Source organism: Chrysemys picta, chromosome 21, assembly GCF_011386835.1.
Source record: "Chrysemys picta bellii isolate R12L10 chromosome 21, ASM1138683v2, whole genome shotgun sequence".
Taxonomy (NCBI): Eukaryota; Metazoa; Chordata; order Testudines; family Emydidae; genus Chrysemys; species Chrysemys picta.
The window spans coordinates 17464296-17477118 of NC_088811.1; the positions used below are offsets into that span (position 1 = coordinate 17464296).

Here is a 12823-nt window from a genome sequence, read left to right on the forward strand (position 1 = left end):
GTGAAGTCACAATTCAGGACTTTTTAAATTCTTTCTATATTAAACTAAATTCCCATGTGAGACGCTCCAAAGGGCACATCTCTCTCCTTTTATCTACAGTGGGAAGCCTGGGAGCAGGAGGAGCAAATTAATGGGTTCCCCCCTCCCCAAACCCAGATTACAAGGGGCATTGAAAGAGGGTGGCCTTACAAAGGAGAAACTGAACAATGCTTTCTTGACTCTTCCTTTAGGGTTTTTGTGTTGAGAAGGCCCAGTCTAGGCTAGTAGTAAATTCATGTCTTTTGGGACCACTCAGAATCTCAGTGTTTGCCTAGTTTTTAATGTCTCAGGACAGAAACAGGAAGGGTGATTGTCAGGCACTGGTACAAGGGAGCTGAATATTTTGTATTACAGTATTTCCCAGACCTTGTGGTTTAAGACTGAGTTGGAACTGTGGTTTATCAGTACCCTCAAGGAACATCATGGAGATTTCCTCTTGACTTTCCTTCTCCTAGCACTTGCCCCATATTATTTCCTAATTCTGATGTGTATATGTTGTGATCACCAGGAAACCTTCTTCCCTGCCAGCCACTTTGCTTTCTGACCTCTGAACTGCTGCTATGCAAGGCTAGGACACCTCATGTTGTCAGTTGTTAGAGCTGCACTCAGCAAACTGCTTGGGAAAGGCTTTTGAAGAGCAAAATGTGGGTTGGCTCACAAAGGCAAGGAATTTTCTTTTTCTTAATCCTTTGGTAGGACTTATGGATATCAAACTGCTGAAGTCCTCATGATATAGTGAATTATGTTTAATGCAGCACACCTGTCCTTGGGACCAAGTTATGCCCCATATGGCAAAGATGAATGAAGTTCCATGTGCTAGGGTCTAAGATCTCACTTATTAAGTATTGTCACTGCGAACCCAGCAGTCAGTATAATAAACATGGACTTGAACATCAGACCAGCTGTTACAGATCATTCAGAATTAGTGCAATGGATTTCTTTGTTTGACAAGTAGTATTGGAGAACAGGAGTTCTGAATTCTTTGTTTTCCAGGGAATGTGCATTATTTAAGCAGTAACTTGACAGTTGATGCTTTCTTTGGGGAATTACTTGGGGCGGTGTTTTAAGAGGTTGAAGGCAGTAATTTCAGCCATGCAAGAACAACAGTCTCCATCAATGCGCACAGCTTGTTAAATCTCATATCTGTTATAAAGTCGATTGACAGCCACTCAATTCGCAGGCTTTCCTGGGAGGAGTTGCTGTAGGGTCTGGATGTTAGTTATGAAATGAATTGCACAGAACCAGTCCTAAGAAATGAGCTTTTCAGACTTGTTGCACAGTTGTAGCAAACTTACTGTAAAAACACAGGAGAATTTTGATTAATTACATTCCATTGCAGTTGCTCATATATTGCCATTGGCTGATTTCACAGAGGGCCAAAAAGCTTGGGAAACATCTGCACCGATTAACAATGGCACAGAATATTGCTTCATGTATCTGATTAACCAGATTTCACCATCAGTCCTCATTGGTTTATATCCTTTCTTTGGGGTAGAGGGCAAGGAAGTTTAGTTAAATTTGTTCCAGTAACTTTGTGTCTGATAAGATTAAGTGCGTGCAGGATTATCGTGAAATCCATGTGGATACCCGTGCCTGTTCAGAGTTTCTCCCATGGAAATCTGGCTTCAAGACAGGAAGTTGGCCTTATTTTCTGTAATTTCACTGCTTTGCTTGTACTGTCTTTATTTTATGCTCCAGGGTTTACCAGTACTGCTCTGCTTTTACCAAAACGGCAGTGTCCACATGGATTGAAAAGTCACCACTCCTCTGGTCCTTCAATCTCTGACACTCCCAGTATCCCTGAATTTTAGGGGGTTATTTTGCTGTCTTTCTAAGGCCCAGCAGCATGTCAGTGGCTTCTCTGCAAACGCTTCTCCGCCCTTACAATTAGCTTAATAAAAGTTAGAGGTAAAATAAAGCCCATTTCTCTGCCAAGGCAGGTGTCACGTTATTGATTTGAACTGGGACCATATAGAACATGGTTGCAACCAAAGTCCTATAGTGGCACCGCAGCTTGTATAAAGGGGTTCAAATGAGGTGTCTAAGACAAGGTTATGGTTTGCTGGTTACGATTATGCTGTCTGTATGTGTGTATCAATTTTGTAGTCGAAGTTATGAATATTGGCTCTATACTGTCTGTATTTCAAACTTATGCTATGCTTCTGGGAAACATCCCAGACAAGTTGGTGTTAGCTCTGCCTAGCCTGCTTGATGGCCCATTAAGGACCATCAGCTAAACAATTGACCTATTGAGGGAAGGCAGATACGCCTTGTAACTCAGCAAAGTATGCAGGGACGTGCCCAGGTGACTGCAGACTCCATCTCGCTGTGATTTTCCACAGTAAGAACAAAGAGGTGTTCTTACACTTGGAAAAGACTAAAAAAGGCTGATGCCTGATCTCTATCTTGTCTTCAATCCTGCTTCTTACCTCTGGAGGGACTTTGCTACTAACTGAAGCTCTAAACAAAGGACTGAGGACCCATCCCAGCTGGGGATGTATTCCAGAGACTTGATTTGAACCTGCAGTTTATTCTATCGCTGCTGCAAGCCTGAACCAAGTTCTGTATGTAATTGATTCCATTTAACCAATTCTAGCTCTCATCTATATCTTTTTCCTTTTATGAATAAACCTTTAGATTTTAGAATCTAAGGATTGGCAACAGCGTGATTTGTGGGTAAGATCTGATTTGTATATTGACCTGGGTCTAGGGCTTGGTCCTGTGGGTTCAGGAGAACCTTTTTTCTTTTACTGAGGTATTGGTTTTCATAACCATTTGTCCCCATAACGAGTGGCCCTGGTGGTGATACTGGGAAACTGGAGCGTCTAAGGGAATTGCTTGTTTGACTTGTGGTTAGCCAGTGGGGTGAGACCAAAGTCCTCTTAGTCTGGCTGGTTTGGTGTGCCTTAGAGGTGAAAAAAACCCAGCCTTGGTTTGTAACTGCCCTGTTTTAGCAATTTGTCCTAAATTGGCACTTTCAGTTGGGTCCCGCCAGAACCAGCCTCGTTACAGCAGGATTGTTGCTTTTCTAGTGTCTTGTCCAGTTTTGTTTTCAATGTTCCTTTTTAAAGGCTGCTGGCAGCAAGAACTTTCCTTTCCAGAGAAGGTGAGAGTGGGTGTCTACGTCGCATCTGGGAGCAAGCCTGCCAGTGTGGGTCTGCTGACGTGTGGTAATACACCAGCACACTCAATAGAACTGGATAGACAGTGCTTTGATGTTGCAGCTTGGGCTCGGAAGGCCACCCCCCGCCCAGTTTCAGAGCCTGCACTCCAGGCCAAAAGCCACATCTACAGTTACTTTTAGAGCATCAGTGCGAGTCTGTGACCCAGACTGAGAGGCTCACTCCCACACGTGGTGTAGACATATTGGGACATGCCCGGATGTTTCTAAAGCCGTTAAATGAACTGTAGGGATTTGGGAAAGTGGGAACCTGTGAGGTCCTGCTGTTTTTCCAGAAAATTGTCAGCCTCTGCTGTGAGTTGCTGTTCTCAAACAGGTGGCATGACCAATAGCGCTGGAGAGGGGAGTTGCTAGAGCTCCAGTTGACATGCATGCTCCAACCATTAAACAAAGCTCTTTCCAAATATGAAATCGCAGTGTAGACTTGGAACCTCCACAAAGTCTCCCCTTAGAACGTTCTTATTTTCTCTTATTTCATTTGTCATCATGAAGGCCCCACTTCATGGTGATTATTCTGCGGCCTGAGGAGCTTCTCTGCTGGCCCTTCGGGAGTCATACAGGTAAAAGGACAGAGCTAGTTTTGAACTTTGCACGTCACATGCTACCATGGTGTAGCTCTGTCAGACGACTAGACTGTCCATACCCCAGATGGACTGCGGTACGTGTATTTTAAACATTTAAAATACTTGCAGGATAAGCTTCTGTCTTAAATAGATAGTTTCTGATGGGACTACGTCTTCACTAGAATCACTATAGCTGCGCTGCTGTAGCACTTCAGCATAGATGCTCACTGCAGTGACGGAAGCAGTTCTCCTATTGCTGTAGTTAATCCACCCCCTCAAGAGGCGGTAGGGAGGTCGGCAGAAGAATTCTTCCATCGACCTAGCACTGTCTACACTGGGGGTTAGGTCGGCTTAACTATGTCGCCATGGGGTGAGGATTTGTCATATCCCTGAGCAATGTAGCTGGGTTGACATCTAACTTTTCAGTGTAGACCTGGCCTGAGGGAGGCTACGGGTGTTGGGGGTGGGTGGGGGATACTTTTCAAAGCATCCCTGGAGGCTGGAGAGTGCCTCTTTGAAAGATTCATGTCTGCTTTGTGAGTTGGCAGATTCATCAGTTGAAAATTAAGTAACCAGAAGCCCGGCAGAAGCATCTCGCCTAGCAAAATGGGCACGGCCGTGAAGGTGCAGTGCCTTGTGTCCTTGAAATGTTTAGTCATTGCGAGGCCCTCTGCATGCTGAAATCTTTACCTTCAAGGAACAGGATCCAAGAATTGTGCTTCCCATAAAGACTCTTTACATCATCATCATCATCATCAGTGGTGAGCAGGGTTGAAGCGGGAAGTATCCAGAGGTCAGCATAGTCAGCTGATGCATGTAGCTAGTGTGATAGACCCAGACCAGTTGGGAACAGCAGAGTAGCAGAAGGGAGATATACTGGCCACTGGATAAGTAGTTTTCTGTTCCCTGAGTGACCAGAGCAGGAGCTGCTCCAGGCTAATAGACCACTGACTCTTATTAAGACCCCTCTGATGCTATAAAAGGGCTCACTCCAGTCAAGCCAGGGGAGAGGAAGTGTGTGTGAGAGGAGCTGGGAGCAAGAGGTCCAAGGAGCTGAGAGTGAGAGGGTGTGCTGCTGGAGGACTGAGGTGCACAAGCGTTATCAGACACCAGGAGGAAGGTCCTGTGGTGAGAATAAGGAAGGTGTTTGGAGGAGGCCATGGGAAAGTAGCCCAGGGAGTTGTAGCTGTCATGCAGCTGTTACAGGAGGCACTATAGACAGCTGCAGTCCACAGGGCCCTGGGCTGGAACCCGGAGTAGAGGGCGGGCCTGGGTTCCCCCCATACCTCCCAACTCCTGATCAAACACAGGAGGAATTGACCTGAACTATAGCTTCTACCAGAGGGGAAGGTCTCTGGACTGTTTCCTGACCCACAGGGTGAATCTGTGAAGCGAACAAATCCGCCATTAAGCGCAGGACCCACCAAGGTAGAGGAGGAACTTTGTCACACTAGTAATTTATTCTAAAACAGAGCCCACTAGATCTGAGTCTGTGGTTGACAACTTACCTTGTAGTGCAGCGTTTCTCAAACTGGGGTCCACGGACCCATGGGGGTCCATGAGAGTACTCCAGGGGGTCTGCAGGCCCCGCAGATCAACTCTTCCCCTTCCCTCCCAGTGCCTCCTGCACACCTTGGAACAGGAGGCGCTGGCAGGGAGAGGAGTGGGGATGGGGCACACTCAGGGGAGGTGGAACAGGGCCTTGGGGGAAGGGGTGGAGTGGGGACAGGGCCGGGGGCTGAGTGGAGGGCTTGGGGGTCCACAAAAAATTTGAAATCAAAATGGGGGTCCTCAGGTTGCTAAAGTTTGAGAACCGTTGAATGTCACTCTGCTTCTAACAGACAATTAGTCATAAAGAGAAATAAGCCCACCTGTGTTGAAGAACTTGCTTTTTGCCTTTGAAATGCTGTTAAGCAAATTTTATAAAGCTGTTTGAAGGAGTCATTTTGCAGCTCCAAGTAGTTGAGCCTGTCCCGGTGACGTTTTTGATGGCATACTTCATCTGTGCATTATGCACACTTTAGACTTGGGAAGTCGGGAAGGCTGCCTGTCAGTTCCCTTCTTTGGAGTGCACAGTCGGAACTCTTGTTTCACATTCTTCTCCAAGAAGCTCTTGACCTTTTCAAATGCCTGAATATGCAAAGTGACGTGGGGAGTCAGTAGACCGCCAGCCAAGGAGATTGTGTTCAGTTCATGGTGGGTTTAGCATGTTGAGATGAAGTCATTTTCAGATTGGCTCCTGTCACAGTGGTTTCTCAGTTGCAGAAGTCCCCAGCTCAGAAAAGCGTCTGCTGCTGCCACCACAAGGTGCAATGTGGTTATTCCATTGTTCAGAACAGAAACAACCTTCTGTCACTCCCTTGCTTGATCACAACTTGATCAGTGTGGTGGATGTGTATTCTTGTGTACTTGTTTTTCACAGCTATTCTGTTCGATGTTTCCATCTTCACATGAAACTATGTAGAAATGTAGAAGTGAGGTTCTTACCCACAAAAGCTTATGCTCCCAATACTTCTGTTAGTCTCAAAGGTGCCACAGGACCCTCTGTTGCTTTTCACATTTATATGGTTTCTTAAAGCTTTAACTCTTCCGAAGGTACTTTTGTGGCTTACCAAATTGTGATTTCTCCTTCCTGTCAGAAGAAAACCCCACTCCCGTAATGCACCTGTTCACCATCTGTTAGTAGACCAAACATCTCAATCAGGGCCAAATTCTGCCCCCGTGGACAGGTGAACATCTCCTGTTGACATGGTTGGGGTTGTGTGTGTATCTGAGTCAGGAATTTGACCTTCAGGTCCGAGCAGGGACAAGATTTGTCACTTTACCCGAGTGACTGTATAGTCGTGTAGTCTGTTATATTTTTGTAGTGATTTCTTCCTGGGTTCCAGCTCTTAGCACGCTTTTTTTATTTAAAACTAATTTCTGACCCATTTTAAGAACTGATCGGAATGCATCTTTAGCTTTGGAGTTGGTACCAGCATATTAATTGCAGGCTTACAAACTGATCAGCCTTTATTTAATAGAGTAATGTTCTATTTTTATCTTATTCTCCAATAGAAAAGAAAGATGCATTTGCCCTTCAAGTGGGAGATGAACTTTTGCTAAATATCTATTCTTATCACTAAGGTAGGGGATTAAGCATACACCATATTTTAAATCTTTCTGTGATGGGAATCCATCAATTCTGCATTCACCTGGCACCAGTGGTGTAAGAAGACAATCTCCTTGGCTAGTTCCTTAAGACTGGTGGGTTCTCGGAGCTCTCCATGCAAAACAGTTGCGTTGGGAAAATTTAATTTCATGCGGCCAAGTAATTAGCTATGAAAAGCGGATATTAAGAATTTGATCAGTGACATAGAGCAATCAAATCGGAACCACTTCATTTTAGTCATTAGGGAAACTAAATATTTTTGGAGCTACTGGTAAATATATTTTAGTGTGTGAATTACCAGTTGGTCTGTGTATTTTTTTTCCCCCCTTTGCCCACTAGTCACCCATCTGACAGCAACAGCAAAACGTGCTCACCCCGTGGGGCTCAGGGGACAGTCTGTCATCTTGGTTTGTGTTGGGGGATGCTTTCCTGTAGGTTTCTAACTTCCCGTCACCTGGGATTCATGCTTGGACTAATGACTTTGCACAGCTGTAGCACCTTCTATCCAAAGCTCTCAAAGTCTTTTACAGACATTGAGAGAAGTTTCACAAGTCCCCTGTAAGGCAGGAATGTTTAAATAGCTGTTTTGACGTCTCAAAAATAGAGTCTTGGTTCTGTCTCTCATTACCTACTGAAATACGCCTCTGTATAAACTGCTCTATTAGGACTTGAAACTAATTAGCTTGGGTCCGTTAGCTCAGCATTTTAGATGGTAATAGAACGTTTTCGGCCAAATGCATGGGCTTGCCTAGAACGGCACATCAGTTCCTGCAGTCAGGCTTGCTTAAGTGTACATTTCTAATTTCTTTCTCTAATTGTAGGCACAGTTGGGTTTTTATCCTTGCTTTGTGTGGTGTGTCTCTTTACAGATGATGTCATTATGACCTTGCTACAGGGTACTGTGGTGAGAAGGTGCTAGAAAGCTTCTCTGCAAAGTACAGGGAATCACTTCAGATCTGGTGATGGACGTGGGAGTATTTTGTGGGAGAAGCATCACTGTGTTGTTCTGTCTGGGAGAATTTTAATATTTGACTGGGAAGTAATCCAGAATGTCTTAATCCTCAGATTGTTTATTCAGGAAGGTCACGGTGCAGCACCTCGGCCTGTTAGCACAGGGGAGGTTTGTACTTTCTCAGTGAATTGTGGCAGGTGCCCTGATAGTTCAAAGGGATGTGATCCTTTTCTAACTGGTCTTGAGAGAGGACTTTCACTGCCCTGGAGTGAACTATCTCTGGCCAGTTCAAAAATAGTCATGTTAAGAACCAATTCTGAGTAGTATGACTAATTACAAAGACAAGGTGTTTTTAAAAAAATAAAGTCAAGATTATAAACAGTTCAGTAATATACTGGCGACACGGGAGTGTGAGGTGAGATCAGTGCTCTTTATCTGGTTTAGCAAAATAGAAAATAAAAGCCATCTGATCTTGGGTAATATATTGCAACAGATTTCAAGCCCAGGGCTACAGCCACCTTTCCCTCTGTTTATGTGCACCAGCACTACAATCCAGAATGCCTCATCTGAGCTACGTAACCAAGACTGGGACCAGTAAGCCCTTAGAACTTTAAATGGAACAAATCGAAGATAACTTACTTATTAGAGAAGGTGCTTTGTATTGTAAGAATTCTCTCTTGCCATCTGTAACCTACCACCGCTCCAGACTCTCAGATGTGACTGTTATTCCCTGCTGGGAATATGTAGGGTTAATTTTGCATCTTCCCAGTTCTGTAAAATGAGATTCAGAATATGCTGTGGCTTGAAAGTACCCAGTAGATCTTCCTGGGGGAAAAGTTACTAGTTATTTGGAGGTAATTATTGCTTTTATTCAGCACTAAAGCAATAATTTAAAGTGATCTGTTAGAAAGCTAGTATTTTCCTGTCACTGACTGACAGATGTTTTGCCATACGTGAGATGTGCTTTCAGGCTTGTACTAATTATGATGACACACATTGGCAGTAGCTTTCTTCCCATGCTCCCTTCGCTAATTTTGTCATCTTTTCCTCTCTGCCTTTTAGAGGGGAGTTTCCATCTTGTCACAGTTCAGTAAGATCTGTGCACAGCTTGGCTGCTGGTTTGAAATGCTGTTTGCTAACTTTTTCCGTTCTCTGCTCCCCTCCAGGTTCTTATCCGTCACCTAAGGCTGGGGCTACTTTAGTGGTGTATAAGGACTTGCTTGTGCTGTTTGGTGGGTGGACGCGGCCAAGCCCCTACCCTCTGCACCAGCCGGAGAGGTTCTTTGATGAAATACATACCTACTCGCCTTCCAAAAATTGGTAAGAGAACATCCTGAGAGTCCGGATTGGAAACATGCCTTTTACCTTGAAAGTGTATCCGTACACTCTGTACATTCAGAACTGCTCTTTAAAGCTTGGCTGAATCCCTCTGTGACCGACTTTGCTTATGGAGACATAGGTGGAAGGAGAAATGAACATTCTCTGATCCTGGGTGACATGTCCTGAAGCTGTTATGACCCCGGGTAAAATATCTAGCGAAGCAATGTCCAGAGACCTGAAGAGCCGAGAGTCCTACTGTCTGAGCTCCCCCGATGGCCACAGCTTATTTTCTTAGAGTAGTAACTAAAATGGAACTAATCCATTTTTTTTCTTAACTCCTTCCTGCTGGGGCTATATAGGTGCACAGTTTGAGAGTGGAAGTAGATATTTGGAACACATAGTTCATTTGGTCATTCATTTTGATTCTTTATTATGTCTTAAAAAAAAAAAAGCCAAATAGAGAGAATATTTAACACCTAGGGATTTTACTTAAAGTAAAAAATTGGAGGGGAATAAGATGAGGTAGAAATGGGACACATGGAACGGAAGAGGCGGAACAGACGAAGTCTCACATCCCAGGTGATATTTCGGATTTAGCTGGTGGAGGTGGGGGTGTCCTCTGTGTCCCTTACTCTGGCCCCGTCGGGTCAGGACATATCTCAGGATTAGGATGGAGGAGGTCTGGGGTCACAGGAGATGATGGGGGCTCCAACCATGGTGGCGAAGCTTGCTCCAATAGCCAATCCAGGCAGGCAGATCTCCTATTTCTAAATTGCCGTCTGCTCTGTCAGCCTTTAAGATTATCTAGGAACATCAGAAAAGTACATTCAAGATGGTAGCAAAACTCCTTCTAGCCACCCCCTTCCCAGAATAAGTGCTCACTTACATCAGTTCTGAATGGACATATGTTATATGTGAGCTAATGCCATAATAAATCTTACCTCTGTTTCATATGGGCATTTAATCACCAAAAGGCCCAGTTCTCTATTGCAGTTGTGGGCAGTGTCTTTAGTGTGCTGTAGTTAAACAGTTAACGATAATAGATGAGGACAGATGTTACTGAAAATACCAGTACTACCAATTTAAGATCCTCTTTCCGTGTCATGTTAAACAGTTTACAGCAGGCGAACATTTTCAAATATTAAATGTAGTCCTATTTGGGCTTTGTAGAAGTTGTTCCATGAGGTTTTCTTCTCTGTAATAAAATGTCTTTTAAGAGCCTGCCGTTTCTTGTGATATTATTTAGACTTGAGCTAATTCTTCTGAGTTGCTGATCTCTCTGCTCTTCAGATTGCATAAAGGGTCTTTCCTTTGTGTTTGCCTGTAAAGTGCTATGCCCACCTAAGGAGCTAGAAACCTGTTTCCTCCCCAAAGGGATTTATTTGGTACAGATCTAGAGCCAGCAAAGTAAATGTATTTTCTTTTCCACATCGCTAGCGTGTTCTCTGACAACTGACTTCCCCAGCTCAACTACACTCCAGTATGAGCTGACGTGTCTTGGTTGTTCTTTAGTTTGAAAACAGGACTATTATTATTAACTTCAGACCTGTTTTGGTTCCAAACTAAACTTTGTCTGCCCTCCATTCAAATCGCGGTGCTGGTTTGAAACCAGGGCATTTAGTCAAAATGCTCCATCTCAGATTTATCCTTTTTCTGTCTCTTCGTTGTTAGCGTCATCACCTTGTTTTATTTCATGTTCATTTACATTTTATAAATCCGTTTTCCACCCTTTTGGTGGCCTCTGTGGGATTGGGTATGTAACAGATGCTACAGTGCCCCCCCTTTTTCAATAACCAGCGTCTAGATCTCGGGAGCTAGAGACTGCAGCACTAGAAAGTCATGAGCCAGTGCACTTTCTCAGGAGGCCCTTTTCCATTTAAGGGTGTAAGACTGTTTCTAAAAAAAATTGCCCATCTGCCTTTTTCATCTCTGGAGGGGAAATCTGAGGGGAATTTGTAACCTCATAATTCACAAATTTTAATGTATCCTCACCTGTTTCCTTAGGTGGAACTGCATAGTGACAACGCACGGCCCCCCTCCCATGGCAGGCCATTCCTCCTGTGTAATAGACGACAAAATGATTGTCTTCGGAGGTTCCCTAGGATCTCGGCAAATGTAAGTCTGTAACTTTTTCCCCTCAGAGATGTTACTGGGAATCCTGTGAACATGAAAGTGAGGAACAAACTTTGGGTAGGGTCAGGTACGGCGTGGGCAGAATTGATGCAAGCTTTCAACCCAGAGCTGTGACGGTGCACCATGGTCCTAACCTCCCTCTCTGCTGTGCCAGTCCTGGCTCTGCTCTTGAGCGGAGCTTGTTCATTTGGCTGATTCATACCACGTTGTGAAGTTGATAAGCACCACTGAGCCCACATGGACCTCCAGTGAAGTCAGTGAGGCTGTGCGCTGTGGTCCACCCGCATGGAGCCCTAGACTTCCACCTGGGAGGATTCGAGTTCAGAATGGCTCTTAAAATGAAAGTGAATTTAGCGGTCTCAGCTAAGGGCTGTTTATCCACTTGGCGGTGCACTGAATCAGCAAGCTCCGTTCAAGAAACCCTGGACTGGAATAACGGAGGGGAAGTCAGGTTCCTGGTGCACGGCTCTGGGTGGGAAAGCTGGTATTGATGAAAATACTAAATTCCGGTGCATCTATGAAGCCTTGGGGCTGCTGCTCCCCACTTCCCCGTTGCTGCCCCATCTTGGAACAAAGCTTAATCAGTACTTGATGCACGCTCCTGATTGGCCGCTGGCCCATTATTGGTTCCCTTCTCTGTGGTAACCCGTGTGAAGCACCAATGCACACATCCCCTGCTTGTGGGAGGAGCATGCAATCCTGAATCAGTAGTTTAACTCCCCTAATGTGCCCCGTGGTTTCAGCACTGCTGTCTGTAATGAGAACAGTGCTGCAGTCTTCCTAACTGATGCTTATTTGTGATCCTCAGGGAACTGTCTCTCTGTACCTCTGGTTCCATGTTTGTTGTCTTGTCCTTGCAGGAGTAATGACGTCTGGGTTCTGGATCTCGAGCAGTGGGCTTGGTCCAAGCCAAACATCTCTGGGCCTACCCCTCACCCACGTGGCGGCCAATCTCAGGTGACTGTCTCCTGCAGTTATTCGGCAAACATTGCAGTACCTTGCGGTGAGCTCTACAAGGAGCTCTAGCCACCAGCACGAAGTGTCAAGGATAAGTTAGAGAAGCAAAATCCCATCGCTCACTTTGTGGTCAGCTTCCCACCTTCACCCGAGGGGCTTCTAAAAAGTAATTCCCCCTTTCTAAGCCATCTTTGCAGTCTCGGCATGCCAGGCCTTTGCCCCCTTTCCACCTATTTCTCCACTTTGAGAGGATGCATTTTTAAAACCTCTCGATGTTGAGCCAGTTTGTAAATATCTCCCTGTGTTTTGTGCATGCGCCAAGACTTGTGATTAACACTTCTAAAAACCAAACCTTCCCATTTTAACATTTTGAGCAAAATACTGCAGTCTGTCTCAAAATAAAGATCCATTTGTGTTTGCCCTGTGGGGGATCCCATGGATTACCAGACTCACCAGATTTCAACTGACATGGACAGTTCCCAGTAAGATCATTAGTTCTCTGGAGCCCATCTTGACCCCCTGCATAG

General features: G+C 44.9%; 1 protein-coding gene across 2 annotated transcripts in view; it reads left to right on the forward strand.

Moving 5' to 3' along the window:
* The window catches only part of FBXO42 (F-box protein 42), an 88133-nt gene that overhangs the window by 72623 nt on the left and 2687 nt on the right, over nucleotides 1-12823 (forward strand). For both annotated transcript variants that reach the window (XM_005281776.4, XM_042852977.2), the window contains 3 exons: nucleotides 9053-9206; nucleotides 11211-11321; nucleotides 12200-12296. In XM_005281776.4, coding sequence (XP_005281833.1) covers nucleotides 9053-9206; nucleotides 11211-11321; nucleotides 12200-12296 — 362 coding nt within the window. The remainder of the gene's footprint in view (nucleotides 1-9052; nucleotides 9207-11210; nucleotides 11322-12199; nucleotides 12297-12823) is intronic.